General features: G+C 41.9%; 1 protein-coding gene across 7 annotated transcripts in view; it reads left to right on the top strand.

Annotated features, from left to right (window-relative positions):
- TOX (thymocyte selection associated high mobility group box) overlaps positions 1-23,880 on the top strand; it is a 298,710-nt gene extending 274,830 nt beyond the window's left edge. For 5 of the 7 annotated variants that reach the window (XM_067017309.1, XM_067017311.1, XM_067017312.1 and 2 more), the window contains 4 exons: positions 2,449-2,529; positions 14,762-15,127; positions 22,279-22,424; positions 22,736-23,739. In XM_067017309.1, the coding sequence (XP_066873410.1) occupies positions 2,449-2,529; positions 14,762-15,127; positions 22,279-22,424; positions 22,736-22,772 (630 nt within the window). In that variant the 3' untranslated portion in view covers positions 22,773-23,739. Of the gene's footprint in view, positions 1-2,448; positions 2,530-14,761; positions 15,128-22,278; positions 22,425-22,735 lie in introns of all 7 variants that reach the window. The other 2 variants (XM_067017308.1, XM_059043658.2) reach the window with 2 other exon arrangements.
- The last annotated feature ends 419 nt before the right edge of the window (positions 23,881-24,299 follow it).

Raw genomic sequence — 24,299 nt, 5'->3', positions numbered from 1 at the left:
GATGATCTCAACATAGCCAATCATCAGAGCCCTTTGGAGGAAACAGGGCACTCTGAATGCTGGTCAGGTATCCCATAACAACATCGATCTCCCAGTGAAACCAGGGGGCACATATTCAGCCTAAAACACATTGAGTTGCCGCCTTTCTCCCATGGTTGTTAATCAGCATATTTCAGGGAGGTTAACACCTTGTGGGATGTTAACCCCTGGGAGCCCCACCATAGTAACACTGCTGCTTTTTCAGTAGAACCAAATGCAAGAAAGAGGATAGATGGTACAATCTGGCCATCTGGCAACACCATCTTACTGTGCTACTTAGAAATGATGCTTTGGGCAATGCTATGGACCCAAGTGTGTAATATCTGAATAGCTAAATGAACCCTAGTTAGCTGCCCAGGGGGTCACTTAGAGTAGCATATGAATAAAAAACATGATAGAAGTGCTTCTAGTATACAAAAACGTACTACCATCAAAGATATTTTTGCTAAATATTTGCTTCAAAGTCCTGAATAGGATTTCTGTCTGCGTGGGAGAAAAACCCTCTCTAAACAGTTTTAAGGTATTAAAAGTAACTGTAAACATTTTCAGTGTAAGGTCATTAATTATAAATTATGTCTTGGAGAAGAGATTGGAGGGAGAACTACAAACAAAAGTCAGTCTTTGGAGAAAGAAATAAATCGATACAAAGCAGGAGGGCTCTGTGTTTCTGATTGTGGCTGACCAAAACATATAATATACATGAAACATACTGTTCAAAGACATTTGCTGTAATCTAGTGTTTATTTGTTTTCATGTTTGAATGTCTAGAAAAGGATTTGAATTTTATTTCCAATAATTAGCTCAGTAAATTAAGAGTTCTCTTGTAATTGAACCAAAGGATTAATTTGGCTCTTTACTAAAAAATTTCTTTTAAGTTTCTTTAGTTCCATATATTGTAAAGATGACACAAAGATTGTATGATACCGTTGCACAAATTCTTAATCGCTTTATTATAATTGCCTTTAATATACGAAAATGCCAAATATAAAAGACTATGCTGAAGAGCTCCTTAAATTAGCACTTTCATTTCATAGGGTCCTTTATAATTCTGCTGACAGGGTTACTCATTTGTTTACCTTAAATAAAATGTTCTGCTTTAATTAAAATATTCATGAGTAAGTAATATTTCTCACACCTTGAATTTCACAGTTGGGGACTGGGCTCAGCAAACCACCTTCCACATCAGAAACCACAAATTGACCTCTGCTGCCGACTTTGGCAGATACTTGGTCTTTAGACATAATTTATATTTAACTATTTTGACTAATTCCAAAGCCACTTTTCACACTGAGCTGTGTCTGGTTTTGAGCTCAGCATTACAAAATACTAGCCAAGCCTCATTCCCTGCTGTAAAATTCAAGATGTGGGAAATTTAAAATAGTCATATCGATGAAAATACATCCAATGGTGAAAAATATTTTATTCTTTAGGGGTGATTTCAAAAGATTGACAAAAACAGACTCTAAAGCCTTGAAAGAATGAGCATAATGGTAGCAGACAACCGTGTGTATTCACTTTGCTAATCTTTCATTTTTGACTCTGATGACTTTTTTTCTGTTTAACTTAGCAGTGTGAGCTTCAGCCTGCCGGCAAGTCGTTTTTTGGTACTTTTGCTCACTTTAGGATGATTTTACTTGTATTTGCAAAATGATCCCCCATGAAAAAGGAAAAGCTTCTGTAAACTGGAGTTCAATTCTGAACATTTTTACCTTTTCACACTGAGGCTTCCACACACTCGTGCCTTGCAGTGTTTTTGCTGGAAAGGCCGTGACCACAGCAGACTGCACGGCACACGTGCCTTCCTCGGCCACTCGGGGCCCCCGGCCCACTCCCAGTTGTGACTTTGACTGCCGTTGCCAACTCCTGAGTCTTTGAAACTAGAACTTCAAGACACAAGATTTTAAAATAGTGATGAACGTGCGGACGCCATAGCTGTGTCCTTGATTGTAACATGTTGAACATAATCGATCGTCTTTTAACTCTGTCCTTGTTGTTACGTTTAGCAAGGAGGGTATGTATCGGGATTTGAATGCACCGATGGGGCTGGCTGCCCGCCCGTCGTGTAAATGTGAATGACTTGCTTTAGTCACGTGTAGCTTCTTTCCCTGGGAACCTTCATCAACTGTATCTTTCTAAGCCAACTACCTCCACTGCCAAAGTGCCCCAGATAAATCTGCACATATGCTTTATGGAAAATGGAGAATTTTACTATAGTTAATCTTTTTCTTATCTAATCTCTTGCCACACTTCTTAAAAACTTGTTTCAGTAAGAAAACGCGATCTTTGGGGAGATGTATATTATTATATTGTGTGTGTGTGTGTGTGAACACCCACAATTATCACTCTGCACTGTACTTCTCTGGAAACAAAAGCAGATGCGCTTTCTAATTTCAGACTCTGTTGTTACAGGTCTATAAAAAGAAAACAGAGGCTGCAAAGAAGGAGTACCTGAAGCAACTAGCAGCATACAGAGCCAGCCTGGTATCCAAGGTAACATGCAACCATGTGGTATTGGGATGGATGGTGGCTGTCTCAGCGCAGACTCTGATGGTCATGTGAAAGCATAAAAGGTTACTTTAGCATTTCTGCCCAATCTCCTTTGCTGAAAAAGAAAAAGTAGATCCTAAACAAAGCTGTATGTTATGAAAATATTCGTTCATACCTAGAGGACCAGAACAACAACCTCTGGCGTCGTTCCGTCCGTCCTCCTGGTGGATGGTCCTCCATCCACCCTTTTGTGTACCGGTGCCCACCTGTGGATTACTGATTTCGTGGGTTAGTCACAGTGCATTCTCAACCCCTGACCAACTTTCTGTTTCACCGTGTGTTCCGTGCTTAAATTGCCCTCCACCCTGACCCCATCCCGTTGGTCTTTGCTGAGGAGATGCCACCTGTCTTTAATCCCAGCCTCATTACAACATCATCAGAATGTAAGCCTACCAAAACGAACAAACAAATGAAAAAAAATGCATCATTTCATTTGAAAATGAAAACACCACTAAAATAGTTTATGCTTTAGAATATCTCAAATACGAGCCCTTGCTGGTATAAAGACTCAAGAGTTAACTCTGTTTGGTGTTGGATTATTAAACCTGTATTTCCTTTTATAGATTTCTCAGGCAGGTAACCTCAGAGACAGGGCTGAAGCTGTGAGGACTGGACACGGTGGCATCTTAAGTCCAGATGTGGCTGGTACCCGGCTCAGTGTGGGTGGGGCTCTGGACTTCATCCCATTCACCCATGAAAAGTACTTTCTGTTTTATCCACAAATATCCATTCCCCTTCCGACAACTCTAAAGTAATTATATAAGCTAGTTTTTCTTGGGGAAAAACATATACTGAATATATGATACAGAGAAGAAAAAGGAGCACAAAATACAAAGGCATAAGAAATTTCGGTACACTGTTGGTCTAATGCAACTTTGTATTCCACTTCTAAGGTATGACATTGTGGGAAAACCTAATATTTACTATTTAACCTTAAAACTCCTAGCTCATCTGTACTCTCTCACTATGGATCTCACACTTTCTAATTTTTCTAACTCCTTTTGAAGCTGTTTATATTTTCTGCTGATACCGTCACACATTTCTGGATATTTATAGAATTCACAGCATGTATGTAAAATTATAGCAAAAAAACAAGGTGCAAAATATTAGATCCCTCCAACAATTGGATTGTATAGTTACTTGCTATTATTCAGATTAATATGCCCAAGATGTAAGGGGGCATATGAATTCTTCTTATTTCATCCAAGATAAGTTTCTTCTTGAGCATTTTAAATAGAAGTTTTAGTCAGAGCATTGTACCTATGAGAAAATCAATACATGAAGTGTCAATCCCAATACAAAGCTCTCTGGTTAATGTTATGCAGATTGCCAGAATGCTATAATACTGACTAAGCTTTACTTTCCAAACAAGTGTCCTCAGATTTGCTCTTAGCTGCAACTTTTCTTACTATTCATTCTCAGAGTTGCAACCCTCAGTATACGGCAATTTGTATAAATGCTGCGAATTGCCATTTCTATATTTTAAAAAACCAAGCACTTTCTTTATAGCTTACTCTGACGTTTTTCTTCTCTTTGGCATCAGGAATTTTGCTGGAGCTGTTGATGTCTATTTATGTACAACTATCTATTGTATGTATACAAAATGAAGAATAGTTATAAACACCCTCTCCAGGTTAGAAAAATGGCCTTCTGATGTTGTATGCAAGTGGGATATTTGCAGCATAACCTTGCAGACACGTGCAGAAAACTTACCAACCTGTCCGCCGATTGCACACAGAAACATATATAAAAATCCATTGCTTTTCCATTGAAAATTATCACAAGGAAAATAGCAGCCATTCATATTTACACATATATTTTTCTGTTTTACTTTTTTTAGTGTGTTATAAATTATTTCCCTATTCTGAAAGATCTAAAGGTGCAGTCATAAAATGCTACATGGAGCTGGGTTCATGTTCTGTACCAAGGGACGCCGCTGAATGCCTTCCGGTAGGGGGATGGCGCGATCGGATTTATATTTTAAAAGATAACTTTATGTGAATAACTTCCCTCACTCCCCATACCTTACCCCTCAAAGTAGGCTTGATTGTCAGCGTTTCACTGAAGAGGAAAAGTATCACATAGGCAACGAGTGCCCAAGCCCTGTGTTGACCCCCCCACCTCCCTCAGTCCTTGTGCTGGGCCGTGCTGTCCCCAGGTCCTGACGGGGCGCTCGACCCGCTTCCCTAACCCCCTGCCCCAGAAGTCAGGGTGGAGCATCGACCTTCTCTCTTCTAAGCTCACTTAAAGTAGTTTATTTACCGTATTGCGTTAGTTTCAGGTGTATAGCAAAGTGATTCAGTTGTATATATTTGTCAGATTATTTTCTATTATAGGTTATTATAAGGTAGTAAATGTAGTTCCCGGTTCTACATAGCAAATCCTTGTTGCTTATCTCTTTTATGTGTAGTAGTTTATATCTGTTATCCCATACTCCTAATTTATCCCCCTGGCCCCCGCTTTCTTTCCCCTTTCCCCAAAGTTTGTTTTCTATGTCTGTGAGTCTGTTTCTGTTTTGTATATATTAGATTCATTTTATTATTTTTAGATTCCACTTACAAGTGATATCATATAGTATTTGTCTTTCTCTCACTGATTCCACCTAGTATGACAATCTCTAGGTCCATCCCTCTTGCTGCAAATGGCAGTATTTCATTCTTTTTATGGCTGAGTAATATTCCATTATATATATATATATATATATATATATATATATATATATATATATATATATATACACCACATCTTCTTAAACCAGTCATCTGTTGATGGGCATTTGGGTTGTTTCCGTGTCTTGGCTTTTGTAAACAGTGCTGCTGTGAACGTTGGGGTGCAGGTATCTTTTCTAGTTAGAGTTCTCATCTTTTCCGGTTATATGCCCAGGAGTGGGATTGCTGGATTGTACGGTAGCTCTATTTTTATTTTTTTAAGGAGCTTCCCTATTGTTTACCATGGTGGCTGCACCGATTTACATTCCCACCAGCAGTGTAGGAGGGTTCCCTTTTCTCCACACCCTCTCTAGCATTTGTTATTTGTAGACTTTATGATGATGGCCCTTCTGACCCATGTGAGGTGATACCTCATTGTAGTTTTGATTTGCATTTCTCTAATGATTAGTGATGTTGAACATCTTTTCATGTGCCTCTTGGCCATCTGTATGTCTTCTTTGGAGAAATGTCTATTTAGGTCATCTGCCCATTTTTTGACTGGATTGTTTGGTTTTTTGATATTGCGTTGTATGAGCTGTTTGTGTGTTTTGGAGATTAATCCCTTGTTGGTTTCATCATTTGCAAATATTTTCTCCCATTCCACAGTTTGTCTTTTTGTTTTGTTGATGGTTTCCTAAGTTCACTTTTGTCAGTGAAGTACTGTATTAGCCAAAGATCTGTGTCCATTTCCCAAAGCTCTCACTGGCGATTTTGATTTACTCCTCCAGAGCTACGTATTTTGGTACCAATTTTCTATGCAATGTGTTTCAGCCAATAAGGCCTTGTATCCCTGGGCCAACAGCCCTTGCCCTCGCTAATGCATCACCACGTCAAGCCGGCTACTTCTCACTGCTTCCACTCCGGGCCCTCGTGTGTATCCCAGCCAGAGCTGCACGACACCTTTTCCACATCAGGCACGGGGCTTGGTGCTGAGGGCCCGAAGATGAGCACAGCAGATCAGAGTGTTTCGTGATACTTGAGAGGTTTGAAACTATACTCTAAAATTAACCGCTTCTCACTACTCTAAAATTAGCTATTTCTTATACAGAACATAAACAAAAAATAGAAGCAGCCAGTGAATATTGGCTCCACCCAAGAGACTGAGTCATAGGATTAACAATGCTACTCTCCTTTCCATTACATTTTAGCTTAAATGAATTATATACCATCTAACCCGGCATATTAATTAACATGACTCCAGACCCGAATAAAATTGAAGTTAACCCAAAATAAAAAAGCTCAGTCGTAGTAGAATATTCTCACCTTCGTACTTGAAAACGACAATACAGACACACTCTCAGCTGGACACCGAGTTTTTTTCAGTAACAACACAAACACAAATGGCACCTTTGCTATCGAGTAGCTTCCGTGTGTCCCGTGCTCGGCATTTTACGTATATTTCTACTCATCGTCCCAATAACCCTACAAAGTGAGATTCAGCCCCATCTTCTAGATGGTCTCTAGGCAGGGAGACTAAGTGGCTTGGAGAGTCTAGGAGGCGAAGGAGAGGCTGCTGGTGGCGGAGGGAGAACTCAGACGCCTCGCTCTCCGGTTCCAACGCTTGTAGGCTTTTCTCCACCCTGGGTGACTGTCAATTTTTGTATCTCTAGAACTACGGCGTCTTATCGCCCTCAGTAAAATTCTGTGCCAACTCTTGCATGCTAGACAGCCAAGAGTAAAGGTGCTCTCGTTTAAATGAGGCTGGGGGTGCAGGTAGAAGGCTGCCCCTCTCTTCCAGCCGCCGCACCACCAGAGGCCGGCCCGAGAGCCTCAGAGGACGCTGGGGCCTGTGGAATGTTTAGGAAGCCCTGTTCTGTGCCTTGCTGTTCAGCTGCGCACGTGCTTTACCCAGTCACGTGGAGCCAGTGACAGACCCACCCAGGGTTAGATCTGCTCGGTGAGAGACCCGCCCAGCACAGCGCCTCTGCGGTGGAATCACACGCGCAGTGAAGGACACGGGAAAGGGAGCTCTGGCGGCTGCAAACACAGCCCAGGTAAGACCTGGAAAAACTAGCCTAGTCAGTTTTAGACTCCGTGGTTTAAAGAGGGAAGTTGGAGAGATTGCAGAGGAAAGAGTCATAAAGCCGCTGGAAATGGAGGGCAGGAGATAGTAGCAGAGACGAGTGGATTTGCCATCACTAAGCCCGAAAAACACAGGTGTGGGCATGCTCACCCCTGATGGGTGTCGGGCACGGGCAGTGGTTCCCCGTGCTCCGTTTTCTCTGAATCCAGAACAAGAACGGAGACACCATGTTACCCTAGAGGAATTTAATCTGAACAAGGAGCATTACCAAACTCTTGGATTATGTAGGCGAACAATTTCTTTCCACTGGGAAACTTAAAAGCGGGAAGCAAAGGTTTATAAATAAGGTTTGGAGGAGATCTTGAAGGCGTCTTCAGCACCTGTGCTTCCACAGGCACCAAGGGAAGCATTAGAAACCTCTAACGCACCACCAGTGTCACACGAAACGAATCCTCAGGGGGCAGAAACGTCCCCGGGCACTCGCGGCAGCCCCATGTGGGTTCAAATTCTAGGTTTCTCACTTCCTAACTGCTTGCTTTTATGCATGTCATTCAGCTGTTTAAAGTCTCAGCTTTCTAATGTGCTAAACAGAGAAGATAATAGGACCTGCATCATTAGGTTTCGATTAAAATAGGAAACTCTATATAAACTGCATGATTCAGGATCTTGAACACAGGAAAGCACTTAATACCAGCAATTATTATTACTATCAATTTTATTTTTAACGTTATTGATAGGTGCGCCAAGAACTAGGAAAGTTTTGTATGTGATTCGCGATATAGCTGGATCATATTTTCAATGTCTGCAAGGCTGCTTTGATATAACGAAAATTTTTAAGTGGCATTAAAATAAGAAAAATTTGCTTCATACATATATTATTTTATAAAGATAAAAAATGATCTAGACATTTAGAAAAATCACCTACACGGGTTCCTTAATTGAAATGTCTTTATGAGCCTTCAGTTGAGGGAGCCTGTGAGTAGTCTGAGGGTCAAGAATATATGCCATTGTGGAGCCTACGGTTTCTGGGCTGGAGTGCTTTTACCTGCTATTTCAGGTCATTTGGGGTTGGACTGTTAAGTAAAGCTTAAGGAAATACAGTTTTTCCGTAGACTCAGGAATTCCTAGACATGAGCCTAAATTACGTTGAAAGCAATGTATAACTTTAAAGCAACGGGAACTCGCTTTATCTTCCCGCATAGACCAGAATTTATATTCCCAAAATGAGTGTTGCATTCAAAGGACTCACCTTGGGCGGCTACAAACTTATTTTATTATCGCCCCAGCGTTCAGAAGACTTTTGGCAGCTCCTCTTTTAGAACCGCACTGCGCAAAACTTTATGAGCCACCTGAGCAAATCAACATTGTCACATTGTTTTCACACCTCATTCTTCTCCCCAAACATCACCCGTACACCTCCAACAGAGTTGGCTTCAAGTGACTATTGGCTGTTTCCAAAACTCAAATTCGCCGCCAAAAGACAAAGAGTTGTCTGAGGATATGTAAAGCGACGTCCCACAGGCGCTGAAGAAAGTCCTGTACGGAAGTTCCCAAACATTCCAAGTTAGAGCAGCAGTATTGAAACAAGTGTACAGCTGCTCAGAAGTGCCAGCCTGGAAAGAGACAGTGTTTGGATGAATACGTTCTGGAATGTTCAGTATAAGTAACCAGATTCATGGCTTTAAGGTCACACGTCAAATATGAGATTTTGTCTCTCCCTTGAGCTGGGGTGCCGAAACTTACAGAGGATGATGGAAGCTTTTTATAAGGTACAGTATAGGAAAGTGTTGAACTAAATTAAAGAAGTTCTCTGTTGCCATGACTGATAGTAAAGAAACACAGTTCTCAGTTCAATTAAAGGATAGTAAATTCGAAACAAAAGAAATGATTTCTTTTTACAGGATGAAATTTACTTATAGAATTCACGCCGTAGAGAGCTATTGAGACAAATACTTAGTCTGAATATGAAAATAGGATGGATCATTTGATGACTGTTAACATAAAATTTGCAGCTCTGTAAGCCCAGACCGTGATTTAAAGATAATAAAATCTCATGCTTCAGGGTGTAAGCTAATCACCTGCAAGTACCAAGAAGAATTTTCCTTCCAAAATTAACAATGCACAATTGAGTAGGTGCATACATTTCGTTTAATTTCCAATGCATCAAGTATTGGTCAGCACTGGAAACAAGAACCAAATTAGATCAACTATTAATCTGATTTGGTGCAGCGCCTCCTATATTGTTATTTCCACTGAGCTCTATGTCTTGTGTTTATACTTTGCTGTTTTAAATAACAATTGCTTTCTCGATCTTTCATTTTTATAGCACTTAATCATCCCAGAAAGGGAGCATTTATAGACTATGCAGCATTATCTTCATTATACAAAGTAAATGGGGTTGAAACTATCTTGGACAATCAACAACTTGATTAATAAGAAGTACCTTAATGTTTATAGAGTCGTATCCTTTGTGAAAGACTACTGAAAAGATCCAAAAGGTCTTCATCGCGCCCCAAACACACACACATTCCATTTTGCTTATAGAAAACATCCTTTAGAATCAGGGACCCAAAAGAAAACAGGAAATAGAGCTTATAAACCAATAACAAATACACATTCATCCCATGAAAATGTCATATTCGAGGGTGGATTTTCAGTTGTGTGTACACGGATAGGGTCATATTTGGCAGGTGACGGACACAAAGCGCACACCACTAAATAAAAGTGGTTAATGCATTTGAGATTAGAAACAAATTTAAATGATTTAGACTGTATGAGAAAGTAATTCTAGTTTCTGAATGGAAGGTATAGAGATCTTCATATACAATGTAATTATTTGCAAAATAGTAGCCTTGCTTTCATAGTTTAATTGGAAGAAAATGACGGTGAGAGTATATTATTAAGCTTATGATTTCTTCATATTTCCATTTAATCATGACGCTTTGCTGTGAATTCATGACACTTTGCTATGGAAAATGAACTTGTTCTGCCTATCTTCCAAAACAATAAAATATCTCTGTAATTAATAGGTGGTCTGTTGTATTAGTCTGATTAAGAATTCATCAGAAGTAAAGCTAGAAGCAGGTTTTTTTCCCTTTCTAAATGAATGAATCTCTACATAAAGATACAAATTCTCAAAGTATGGATGAAACGCGGTAAGCTTCCCTGCTTCCGGCCATCCACCCAAGATCCAGTGGGGAACAAAGCACGTGGTACCTAACCAAAGGGCAAAGCTAAGGGTTATGATTTCTCATTTCTTCTGGAAGGGTGTGGTTCATGATGAGAGCAGAGAATGAAGATCAATCTGATATTCTGTGGGTTTTCAAAGATTTCAGATCTTTCCTTACCCCTTAGGAAGAGGAACAGAATGTCTTGTCAGGAATATCAGCTAGGGCAACAGTGACTGCTTGTGGTATTGTTCAAGAACAGTCATTCAGTCACTCAACAAACATGTTTGTCTTCTCTATACTTGGCACTGTGTCAGATGCATGGGACACAGAAGATTCCAGTCCCGACCTTTAAAAAGTCCTTTCCTGGGAATTCCCTGGTGGTCCAGTGGTTAGGATTCAGTGCTCTCACTGCCGGGGTCCAGGTTCAATCCCTGGTGGGGGAACTAAGATCCTGCAAGCCACGCAGCCAGAAAAACAAAAACAAAAACCTTTCCTGTTGGTGCAGGACGTCATGGTGAAGAGAGAATACAGGAAGAGAACACCCAGTGGAGTGCCTGCCATGTTTAGGCGCGTAGCCAGATGTGTTATTATTTATCTTGTCATATTCAGCGACTTCGAAAATATAGAGAAAACATGTAACTGCCCAAAAATTCTTTCTCTCTCTGTGTTAAAAATTCTTTCAAGTGTTGTCTAAATCCTTGGTTTTGGAAATCTGTTTAACTTGACTTCATTATAGTCCTTCTAGTGATTAAAAACTACTACTATTTTGAAATAGGTTTAACAGTACTGATCTCTACATGCTTTAGAATTGAGAAGACAAATGACAAACTAATGGCTGGATAGACAAAATGTTTTGTGTTTAGTTACCATGAGGAAAGAGTCTTCTCAAGGTTGGCAGTAAAGTACCTCAAGTAGGTTGCTGTCTGTTTGTGTATCTATCTGTCTATATCTCTATCTCTACATCTATCTATCATCTAACTATACATCAGACCGTATGTTATTATTTAGAAAGTGGAATTCAGGAGAATTTGGTTCATGGTTTATTTTGAATTTGCCTTAATGTATCTACGCCTTAGCTCTTCCAGGCTATAGCTGAGAAGTTACCGACTTCCTAATTCCTTCAGGAAGTGGTGTCACTGTCCTTGGCCTAGAATAGGAAATTCTCTATGCAGATAGTATTCCAGTAAACATGAAACAAAGGATAATTTGGGTTTTACGCCTGGATGGATGTAATTTATATATGCATTTGGGGGCAATACAAGTTAGTTTATTTGAGGCAAGAGATATGACTATTTAAATTGAAATGTATGTTCTGTTTGTCATTTTCAATATGCATGTGTAATTTATTAATTCTTCTTCTGAACCAGTGTTTTCCATTGAAGACTATTTCAGTGAAATGGCCCACTGAGGAGAGACTTCTGTGATGGGCTCTTGGAGATTCACAGTGTACATTGACACACTCAAGGCTCTGACAAGTCCTGCAGGATAGGCGCCCTCTTAACCTGATGTGGCCCAGTGCTCTTCCCACACATATTTTGTCATGGAAACTTGTTTTTTAAGGACATTTATGTTTCCACAAACCCCCTCTAATACAACTTGGAAACTGTGTCGGTGGGGGGCAAAGTGGTTATTGCCCCTAGAGCTGCTTGCCAGGACTGGTTTCTGGCCCGTGAAGACAGCCCAGCTGCTTGCTAAGCATCTGTACCCACTACAATCAGTGATTTCAAAGTGCAGCATATTATGTATATCCCTTTAGGTTTGTTTTAAGTAAATATATTTTTAATTACCTTGTTGGAATTCCTGGGACGATCATATGATCATATCTGAACCTGTCATGTTGTGTTCACCTACACACATATGTGTACATACAAGCTCAGGCTACCAATCTGCTGCTCTGTGTGTACCATATCACTAGATAATGATGTGATTATTGGCTACAGAAATGCAAAGTGAAAACATTTTACAGCTACATAGATTTTATAGTTTTGATAGTATGGGAATTGTGAGTGATTTTTCTTCTGTTTAAATTAAAGCAACTATAAGGCCAAAAAGAAGACACACTAACATGTGTTAATTTTTGTAGCTATCTGGTCATTGTGGAATTGTTCCTTTCCTGTATGGAGTTGATGCAGTATGTAACTAAATGTGAAATTAGCCCTTCCGCAAAGAAGAGGGGATGCAAAACAATGACAGCACTTTGCCTCGCGACTTAAACGCACAGACACACAATAAGCACATAATCTTCCTGGCATATCTGGAATGTCTTCTGAGGCGTATCACCGCGGTACCTGTTATTCGGATGTAAAGCTGGTCACTGTTTGCACAGCCTGAGTTATAACCCATCTGACCTTTTCCTTGAATTGTTCAGTGCTCTGCACGTCAACAAGAAGCATTTTTTAATGGAACCAAAAAAAGAAAATGACTTAAGTTTTTTTAATTTTTTTTATTGAAAGCACCTTTTAGGTACTACATTTCATAAAGCTGCTTTGGTCTAAAGCCTCCCTTGAAAATTTTTGTGAACGGTTTTTGACCTTTTTCATCTTAATGCGGAAAGCAGGGAGTCTGAATGTCTATTCCTAGTTCAGAAAATCTGCATCACTACTAACACAGAGAAAAATGTTATAACGAGAGGATTCTTTGGAGGAGCTTGAATTCTTTAGGGTTCACCTTACTGTCTACTCTGCCTGGAGTAAAATCAGAGTCTCACAGGGCCCCACATCTCCATGGCTGACATGTTTTTAGAGATGGCAGTTGTGTCCTTCCTACAGGGAGAGTATGTGAGGCCACCGGTGCTCACCCCAGCCTGGCCTCGTCCGCTCAGCACACACGCAGCACCGTTCTTACGGTGGCTCTCGCTCAGTTTTCCTGCACTGTTGCGAGGAAACGAGTCGCGTTGCTGGCCGCCTTGCGCAGTGACGTTCCCATGCAGAGTCTCATGTCGCTGTGCATGAGCCAGACGCGTGAGCGGGCCCGCCCGCCTGTCCTCGGCGCTGTGCGGAGACCCAGCAAAGGGAGCCCAGGAAGGCCCTACAGTTCCGGGTGCCAAGAAGCTCATGCTGACTTATCACCGGAAGAAGCATGACATCAAGGGCACAGAACAAGGGCACAGATGCATCCTCAGGACCTTGTTTTGACCAAGTGACGTTTTTCTCCAGAAGGACATTTCAGCATTTTCTTTCTCCAGCTGGTTTCGCCTTTTTCACCATTTGTTTATCAGCCTCTTCCTCTCACCCAAAGTAGGCAGGTTCATGCCCAAGAAGAAATGCTTTGGGGTTCATTCTTGACGCCTTTCAGCTTCCACTGAAATGTCTAGTTTTTAAGTCAGTTAAAAGATTATTAGGAAATGACCGTGTGAAGGTGTGAAAAAAGTTAGGGCAAAATTATATTAATTTATGATGGAGTCTAAAATTTCTAAGAGAGATTATTTTTATCCAGTTCATTACTGAGGATAATTCATCACCAACTCCTTAAAAAATCAAAATGCGTTCTATGGTTACTTTGAAGGTATATTAATGTGGTTTTAAATGACTTCGGAAAGGTATTTTTGAACTTTTCTTCCTTATCCAGTTCCATCAACCACCTTTGTTTCTTTGTGCAAACATCTATGCCAAGGCTCTTTGAGAATATAAAAAGGAAAAATAAAAAACTAAACATACAGGGCTTCCCTGGTGGCGCAGTGGTTGAGAGTCCGCCTGCCGATGCAGGAGACACGGGTTCATGCCCTGGTCCGGGAAGATCCCCCATGCCGCGGAGCAACTAAGCCCGTGAGCCATGGCCGCTGAGCCTGTGCGTCCGGAGCCTGTGCTCCGCAACGGGAGAGGCCACAACAGTGAGAGGCCCGCATACCGCAAAAAAAAATTAAAAAATAAAAAACTAAACATACAGTCAACAGAAGAACTCCAGAAGTGACTTCCTTTCCAAGTGAGCCACACTGGCTGGTAATTCCTATTAGGGCACTGATGGCATCCACCCCACCCCTCATCTTTTTATCTCTCTTTGGATGATGAGAAAAGTCACCAAATTAGAGCTTAGCATTTAAGCAAGGGAAAAAAAATGTAATCGTACGTTGTTTTCGATTTTATAAAAGAGGTGAAATGAGCTCAGACTTGCATAAAGTCACGTGGCAAATGATGGAGGAGATTTTGAGAGTCAAGAGTAGTAACAGGTGTTGATTCACGTGAACGTTCACGAGTGAGCTCACGGAGCGTCTTCCTAAGAAAAAGCAACACCCGTGTGTCCGACTCTTAACTCTGCTCTTCTCTGTCCCTCCACAGAGCTACAGCGAACCTGCTGACGTGAAGACACCTCAGCCTCCGCAGCTGATCAATTCAAAGCCGCCGTCAGTGTTCCCTGGGCCCGGCCAGGCCCACTCAGCTCTGTACCTGAGTTCTCACTATCACCAACAACCAGGAATGAACCCTCACCTCACCACCATGCACCCCAGTCTCCCCCGGAGCGTAGCCCCCAAGGCCAGTAACCAAATGCCAGTGACTGTCTCTATAGCCAACATGGCCGTGTCCCCCGCTCCTCCCCTCCAGATCAGCCCACCTCTTCACCAGCATCTCGGCATGCAGCAGCCCCTCGGGACCCAGCTCCCCATGCAGGTCCAGCCCGCCTTACACTCCCCCACCGTGCAGCAGGTACGTGCCGGGCCGCGCTGCGCGCTGGGCTCCCCTTCAGAGGGGCTGGGGGGTCTGTGCATCCGGCGGGGGCGGGGGCGGGGCTTGCCCGTTCTTCTGTTCAAGTGGAGAGAGAGTGGAAGATCTTCAACCAACGTCCGCTTCCCGAAAATTCATCTACAGGGGGTGAACCGGGCAGCCTCATAACAGTCACAGTAGCTTCTGCTTTCATAATCCCTGACTTCTTTCCCATGATCCCCGTTTTGCTTCATGTTTCTAATCATCCTTCCTGTTTTCTGCCTCTTGAGTAAAGTACGTTTGTTGTTTTCAGACCCCACTGCTGCTAAAGATCTCTTTGGGGTTAAGAAGTCTACCTTTAAAATATATGCATATATTGTGCGGAAATGAGAAAGTCTTGATGATATGCCCGTTGAGTCCAATAAATGCTGCACGATGAAATCAGGCCCGCTATTTCTAGTCAGAAATATCAAATTTGGTACACCCTTAAGAGTCCTAAGAAATGAAAATGTTAACCAGAGTTTTATTTAAAAATGAATATCTGGCTTCTACATAGATGAGAAAACACAGGAGGTTTGGAAGCCTCCCTGTCCACCCCCCAATTATGGAAACCATTAGTGTGCAACCTTAACTTTTCTTTGAAATCAAGTTTTCCTTTTGGATTTTGGTGTTATTTTAAGGAGCAAATGATGTAAACTGAACGTAAAGCATTTAAAAATCCTAAAAACTCGTTTTAACAAAATAGATCAAGGTAAAGCCTATAAAGCATATCAGATTAATCTCTCACTTTTATAATCCAATGACTCTGTTGTCCCAGAGCTGTAATTAAATATGCAAAGTATAGTCTTCTGTGGGAGCGATATCTAGCCCTCTGTGGAGTTCGAGCCCAGAGTTTGCCACAGTGGGGTGGAGAGGAGGCAGGAGGAGCAGTCAAGTATAGTAAATGCACTTGTAGTGTTGTCATTATGGACAGGATTTCCAACAGGTGACAGTGACAAACCGTAATTCCTCACCTTACTTCGTCTTTAACTGCAGAAAATTTACAGTGCGGGTCCTGACGTTGCCTTCATTTCACAGGTGACGCGACTCAAGCTCAGCAGAGCTGAGTAACGTGCCCGTAAGGTCAGAGCTGGAATTCAAACCCAGCTCTGTTCAGCCATCAGAGCTTGGATTCTTTTCTTTTTTTTTTTTTTTTAATTTATTTTTGGCTGTGTTGGGTCTTCGTTGCTGCGCGCGGGCTTTCTCCAGTCGCGGCGAGCGGGGGCTGCTCTTCGTTGCGGTGCGCGGGCTTCTCATTGCGGTGGCTTCTCTTGTTGCGGAGCACGGGCTCTAGGCGCGCGGGCGTCAGTAGCTGTGGCTCGTGGGCTCTAGAGCGCAGGCTCAGCAGTTGTGGCTCACGGGCTTAGTTGCTCCACAGCATGTGGGATCTTCCCGGACCAGAGCTGGAACCCGTGTCCCCTGCGTGGGCAGGCGGATTCCCAACCACTGCGCCACCAGGGAAGCCCAGAGCCTGGATTCTTAAACGCTAGGCCTGCTGCCTCTCACTCTGAATCATTCTTATAAATTCTTAGCAGTTTCTTCTAAGAACTGGGAGGGTCTTTACATCCTAGTTCGTTCTGAGATCGAATGGTTGTGGAGAGCAAAGGACTCATCTCTTTGCTGAAGTCTTCTTTGGTCCCTAAGCCAAGGATGTTGACAAAGCTCAGACAGCTGGCTTACCTGTCAACACACTGGCTGTCGACCCGCTGGGGAGAAGCCAGCCTCCACCATCTTGCCTTGTCTGCGGCGGGGTCTGTGACCGGCAGGTGATGTTCGTTCGAAGGGTCCGATTGCTAGTCTTTCCATCAGACGTTACTCTCAACAAAAGGGACACTCTGTGGGTGTCCTTGCATTTTAATGAACCGGTAGTGTCTGAGTGAAGAGCTCATACCTTGAGGGACGGGACCTTCGGTCGTGTGGGTGGAGCCCTGCCTGCAGGTGTGCTGCCCGGCTGGGCGCCCGTGTGGTGCCCGCAGCGCTGTAGTGAGGGCTGTTTCTCCTGAGAGCAAAGAACACAGGAGTCACGGTCCCCTCCCCAAGTTGAGGGCCAGAGCTCTGTGCGGAGAGAACACCTTTCTACTGAGGTGTCCGCTCAGAGACGGTTCGTTTTCCACTTACACTCATGCCTTCGATGGGCTGCGAGCCACGTTGCAGAGCCGCATCAGGCCGCGTGTGGAAACTTGAGAGATGGTCTTTCCGCATAGAACCTTAACTGAATAGGAAAAAACAGAACAGATTATACGTTGGACGGGTTACTCGCCAACCTTTAAGTCAGCTCTATTAGTGTATCTCAGAAAGTGTTCTTATTGAGACGGTAGGACCTGATTTCAATTTACAGCAATAATAGAAGACGAGGGCTTCCCTGGTGGCGCAGTGGTTGAGAGTCTGCCTGCCGATGCAGGGGACGCGGGTTCGTGCCCCGGTCCGGGAAGATCCCACGTGCCGCGGAGCGGCTGGGCCCGTGAGCCGTGGCCGCTGCGCCTGCGCGTCCGGAGCCTGTGCTCCGCAACGGGAGAGGCCACAACAGTGAGAGGCCCGCGTACCGCAAAAAAAACAAACAAACAAACAAAATAATAGAAGACGAAATGGCCTGAACCCAAAATGGAGAGGCAATACAGCTGCAGAGACCACAGAGCCTGAACTCCCTTTTAACGATGCCGCGATCATTGTAGATGGCCAATAAAATAATGGTTGAAGGGACAGATGAACAAATGAGTGAATAAAACATTAGTAGTAAAAGTTTAAATATTGGAAGAAATTACAGGCTAGTTTGTAGAATCTCAAATCCTTGGAAGTTTTAAATCTTTTCATTTATTCAAGAAAAGTGAATTGAACCTCTTCACAAGTGCCAGGCACTGTCTGGGCTCTAGAAATGGAGTGAGTTGTGCATGCGTGGAGCTCACATCAGAGTTGGGGCAGGGTGGGGGTGGCAGGCAGTCATCAGATAAATTACTAGGCTCCCATGGAGCAAATAAAACGGGGGCACACTGCAGGGTGTGTGGAGCAGCGGCAGGTCTTTTGCTGGGGTGGATAAAGGAGGCCCCTCTCAAGAGCAGGTGGGCGAGAAGAGGAAGCAGCCTTTAAGAATCAGAAGGTGGGAAGGGCAGGACAGCAGCGGAGAACAGCAGCAAGAAAAGGGGCTCTGGGCTGCAGGACCCAACTGGGAGGGGCACGGCTCGCACAGACGCGGAAAAGCGGCCAGTGAGGAGCATGGTGAGGAAGGGGGAGCGACGGGCGACCAGGTCAGGCTCGCGGGTGGGTCACTGGAGTAGAGGATCCCGCCGGTTAAGGGGACCGGAAGCCCCAACGAGTTGACGGCCCCCAAATCAGGATCGGAGCGTCCATCACCGCTGCATGTCACTCAGCTTGTTACAGTCACAGCGGTCCGTGGGGCCAGCGTTCGTGTCGTCAAAGTGGGTCTTCAGCCTGTGGTTGTAGAGCTGATGAATGGGATTCGACCTGTCTGGTCCATCATCTGCATCCTGACAATGTTTGCTTCCTGGGCACGGGGGCCATGTTCCCATTTTCAAACACCAAACAGAGAAAAAGAGAGAAGGAGAAAGAAAGTTAATGGCTACTGTATTTTTTAAGTAAAGTTTCATATTCCAATATTACTTTAGTTATTTCATTATCCTTTTGAAAATGAATGTACCCTACAAAAATGATTGTATAGTCCACCAGGAGTAAGAGTTTTTTGTTTGTTTCTTTTTTTCCTGGAATAATATTTTATACAGTAATCCCATAGACCTGGGGGTTTTTTGGTCCAATTTCCTTCCTTTTTCTGTTCACTATATTGTCGAATGAGGTTAAGAGAAAAAAAAAAAAAATCATTAGTATCTGTCAACTTCCTTTATAACCTTAAGAAAAAAATCTTTGTATGATATCACACAGACAGATTTTCAATTTCCTTGTGTAATAAACAGCTGCTTTAGGATGTGGGTATAATTTAAAGGTTTAAAAAAATCACATTGAGATGGATGAATAAATCAGTTGTGAAGACAAAAACATTGATGCCTGTTGAAAATACCTCTCCAGACAGGCAGGAAATGAAATTAGTTCCCAGTAAAGTGTGGATAGGAAGATCACTGTATGGTATTGCTGCAGGCTTTTTTAGGACTTGCTGTGGTGGCACAAGAAAACTGCAAGGGTTACAGAAATCTAATTAAAGAGCAAATGTCCCTTCTGACATCAAATTAATCTTTATCATGTTTCCTATTTTTATTTCAATCTGGCACCAGAAAATGAAATTTAAAATTCCAGGCATGCTACAAAACAGTTGGTGATTTTTCTCTTGAGCATTAAAATGCAAAATATTCAGGCTTGTTTAATTAGACTGCTAAGCAAACAGTTTTTCAAAAATTTATATCATCATTGTTGTTTCATATTTACATCAATAATAAAAAAGTCCATAGTTCTGGGTTTGACCTCAGCATCTCTTAATACAGTCTTCAGAAGAATGTTTCATTTTCTAAATTGGAAGCAAGTAAAATAATGGTCTTCAGGCTTTGTTTGTATTTTTCTTGGTCCTTGGTTGTTTTAATACTAGTGATCTTCAATTTAGGCATTGAAGTTAGCTGAATTTTAAATCTTTGAGCTTTGTAGATGACGCATAATTTTGGTTTTACAAACTGAAGTTACCCGTTTAATCTTAAACTGATCACTTAAAAATTAATATTCTCCTGATATTCTCCCTCCCAAGCTTGAGGGACCATGATCATTGAATAGGAAAAATAACAACGGTCATTTCCGGTTTTTGATTGTGTGGTGTTGGGTGGAAGCAGGTTGATTTATTTTTATTTATTTTTTGCTTTCTCATATGTTTCCATACCTTCAACGCGAGATATTTTCAACTACTCTGTTTTTGAGACTTACTTACTTTTAGATTACGTTTTGTTGATTGTGCACAAATCCATTGTGGAGAACTTTGCATTAAAAAGATAGGAAAGCCTTGGTATTTACACAATTATATTCCCCAGGCCTTTCCAAGATTAGCATCAAATAGTCAATGTTAAAATTTATTTATTGGAACACATGATTTATTGACCCACTACTGTGGGTTCGACCCTGAGAATATCCAGTTAGCAACACAAACACTCTCTGGTCACTGGGCAGCCCTGATGACGGGGCTGAAATAAAAGTCAGCGCGAGGCTCTTCTCTCTGGGGACTTTTACCTGCTGTCTGCCTAGCATCACACAGAATCACATGAGACACTCGGGAAAGAGGTCCAGAAAGCTGGACAGTAAGCCCCATAAGGACATTATGGGACCATAATGAAACGAACACAGTTTGCCGAAGCCAGTGAAACTCCTTGTGTCACAGAGGTACAGGATGGTCTGGAGAAAGAGAGGATGTCAGCCTGGCAAGGCCTGGAAAACCAAATATCCAGTTATATACCTCTCACTTCTCACCCCCCTATTTTGGAAAATGTTTATGGCTGGAGCTGCAGGTGGTGTCTGCATTAACAAACTTACCTCCCACAGGCCAGTTGTTAGTTTAGGAAACATTCTATTCCTTCTAGTCTGTGTGAGGTCAAATAGCCCAGCTGGCCGAATACTCCACTTTTCAATGATTTTGTCTTTCATGAGCAGCTTTGGTGGGAGTTTGCGTGGACATTGCCTTGAAGTCTTTATCAGTTGAATGGAAAATAAATTAGTATCTTAAAGCCAATATTGAGAATTGAGGACATTTGATAATAGGTGTCTTTGAGACTTTACCCAAGGTACCCTCAAATGAATGAAAGTCTAAGGAAATAGCCTTAGTTGAAAATCAATTTTCTGATCATTCTGCTGAATTTTTTAAAAAAGGTAAAAATCTCAACAGTATTATGCCTTCAAAAGAAGCTCCCTGCCAGTAAATAGAGAATGATTTGGTTTCAGCTCCCTTGATTTTTTCAGTGGTTAAAAACCATGTATGAAATCTGCTGCAAAAAAGAGACAGCCACAAGATTAATTAAGTTGCTTTTTTGGTCATTTCCAGTAAAGCTTGCTTATGCTGCTCTTGAATTCACCAGATAAGCTAAAAATAAATCTTAGCGTATAATGCTTTTTGTTTACCAGATATAGCTATCTACTTAAGAGATTCTGTCCTTGAATTTTTAATAGCTCTGCAAGGATTAAAAGTCAACCCTTCACCATACCAGTGTATTAAAAGAACCTTCCTGAAGTCTGATTATTATTTGCCAGTTAATAGACTTTTCAATTAAAAAATATTTGCTCTGTCTTATACTTTTCCTTCTCTGTGTTTTCCACTGGCAAGTTGTTTTGAATCTCCTTCCCTATATTAGTCCAACAACTGTTAAAAAGCTTTGGTTGAAATTTTTAGCTGAGAAAGAAGTACAAATAAAAGAAGAAGCAGATGGTCCCTTTGTGATTGACTGAAGAAAAAGGGTTTTGAGAACAATATGTGAATAGGTGTAGTCTAATAAAACACTCAGCCACCTGCTGCCTGGATCCTTCAGAAAAGATTCTGTTGCATATTCTGGGGATTAACTATTAATGTATCCTTAGGTTTGATAGAAAACATAAACTCTGAGGGGTTTAGGGCCTTTTCCCTTTGTTTTGATTGAGTTGGCTTTTCTAAATTTTAAATTGCTTCTAAACTCAATTTATCTGCTCAAGAGTATAATTCGGGGTTTTCTAACGCATGGTTAAATGAAGGGAAGGTAAAAAGGATGGGTGGTGGGCACTTCCCTTCCATCTTTGTTTTACGTTTTCTGCGTCCTTGGGATAAGCTTGCCCTTTCAGGGACACCAGCCAAGAAGGCAGTAGTGTTTGCAAACGGTGGATAAATATTTAGGTGCTTTTCTTCTTTTTTTTTTTTTTTTTAAACATTTTTTTTTTTTTCTTTTTTTTTTTTTTTGGTGGTATGCGGGCCTCTCACTGTTGTGGCCTCTCCCTTTGCGGAGCACAGTATCCGGACGCGCAGGCTCGGCAGCCATGGCTCACGGGCCCAGCTGCTCCGCGGCACGTGGGATCTTCCCGGACCGGGGCACGAACCCGCGTCCCCTGCATCGGCAGGCGGATTCTCAACCACTGCGCCACCAGGGAAGCCCAAGGTGCTTTTCTTCTTAAAAAGGCACTTTGATCCTTATTTGTGGACTTGCTTTCCCTTTCAGGGATTTAATCTTCCCGACTATCAGACTATAATCAATCCTACGTCTACAGCTGCACAAGTGGTCACCCAGGCCATGGAATATGCGCGCTCCGGGTGCAGAAATCCTCCCGCCCAGCCCGTGGACTGGAACGACTACTGCAGTAGTGGGTAAGTGGCCAGCCATCGCCACCTGGTGGCAGACAGCTCTCATCGCAGGCGTGTTGCGCCCTGCTCTCCGGTCGTTGGAAAGAGCCGTCATTTCTTCCTGCTTTCCAAAAGAAAGCAGAAATTGTTAAGCATCCTTCCAAGCATTCCAAGAATAAATGCCTTTAGATCCTGTTGGCTTTTACTGTGCACTTCCCCAGTGCCCAACTCCACCCCTCAAGCTAGAGCAGATAGACACGTCCCCCTTGGTCACCTGTATGTAGCAAGGCTGTCCTGTTAACAAGGCATCGTTTGTCTGTTTTCTCTTCGCACAGGGGCATGCAGAGGGACAAAGCACTGTACCTTACCTGAAAATCCGAACACCTCTTCTTTCCACTGAGGCATTCAGGGAAGTCTTTTCACCGTGGATTGCTTTGTATAGTCAAGGCAGTTCTCCATTTTATTAGAGAAATACAAGTTGCTAAGCACTTAGGACCATTTGAGCTTGTGGGTCACCCACTCTGGAAGAGATAGTCATGCTTCTTTATTATTTTTTTAATCCTTTATGGACATTGTTTTTCTTCTTCCCTGAAGGAAATTTGGACCATTCAGATTTTATGTTGGTTTTTTGCTGTGAAGTGCTGCGCTATAGTAACTGCCTTAGCAACTATAGATGTCTTGGATAAAAGTCCTGGATTTTCCATTGGTTTTCATAATGGGTGTTTATATGAAAGTACTAAAGACTTTTTAAATGGCTTGATGTAGCAGTCATAGCAAGTTTGTAAATAGCATCTACGTCACACTCTCCTAGAGTATAAAATGTGAATGTTTTTGTAGCTAAATTGTGATTTGAAACTGGCTCATTCCAGTTTATTGATTTCACAATAGGGGTTAAATTGGCAAACATTCATATTTTTACTTCATTTTTAAAACAACTGACTAATAGTTCTATATTTTCAAAATATTTGAAAAAAAACAAACCGTATTCCCAAACGATTTTCATTTCAAAACAAATTGGCTTTGTCTCATTGATCAGACAAAAAGAAACTAGTGTGAAGGGAAGTGCAAACACGTTTATTTTGTACTGCAGAAAAATTGCTTTTTTGTATCACTTTTTGTGTAATGGTTAGTAAATGTCATTTAAGTCCTTTTATGTATAAAACTGCCAAATGCTTACCTGGTACTTTATTAGACGCAGAAACAGATTGGAAACAGCTAAATTATAACCTTTACATACGGCTCTGTATCATCATTTCTTCATACTGTGTCTGTATTTAATCTTTTTTTATGGAAACTGTTGCGCCTATTTATGAAATAATAAATATAGGTGTTTGTAAGTAAATTTGTTAGTATTTGAAGGAGGTTTCTTTGATGTTTTAACTTTTGCTGGCAAAAAAAAAAAAATTCACGCTTGGTGTGAATACTTTATTATTTAGTTTTTACAGTGAATAAAGCCAAACCTACTTTTCATTTTAGCAGCAAACTAAAGTAACCAGCCCTTATTTCTATATTTCTTTGGTTGACGCAAACAAAAAACTATGATATGCAAGAACTTTCTTCATACAGTAGAACAGAGAATTGCCCTAAAAGTCGCATAGGCGCCAAGACTAAACAGGTGGGTCTCTATCTGAAAGAAAAAGGTGGCTTCTTGGTTCTCAGCTGGTTTTAGTCAATCTGTAAACTCCCTCCCCTCCCCGCAAAAAAAGAATTAAAGTCAAATCAATCAAATTCTGCAAGCTGCATGCTTTTCACAAAATCCAGAAAACATTTAGGAATTAAACCAAGGGCAGGAGGAAGGAAAGGGGAAGCATACTGTCAAGAATGTATCTAAAAATGAAAGGTGAGTAACCAGACAGGAAAGAGGAAAGGGGAAGCAGTCCCAATTTTGAAAACCGTTGA

This window comes from Kogia breviceps, chromosome 17, assembly GCF_026419965.1.
Source record: "Kogia breviceps isolate mKogBre1 chromosome 17, mKogBre1 haplotype 1, whole genome shotgun sequence".
In the NCBI taxonomy this organism is placed as follows: Eukaryota; Metazoa; Chordata; class Mammalia; order Artiodactyla; family Physeteridae; genus Kogia; species Kogia breviceps.
The sequence above is the reverse complement of the archived record's forward strand: the minus strand, read 5'-3'. Positions and strand labels throughout refer to the sequence as shown.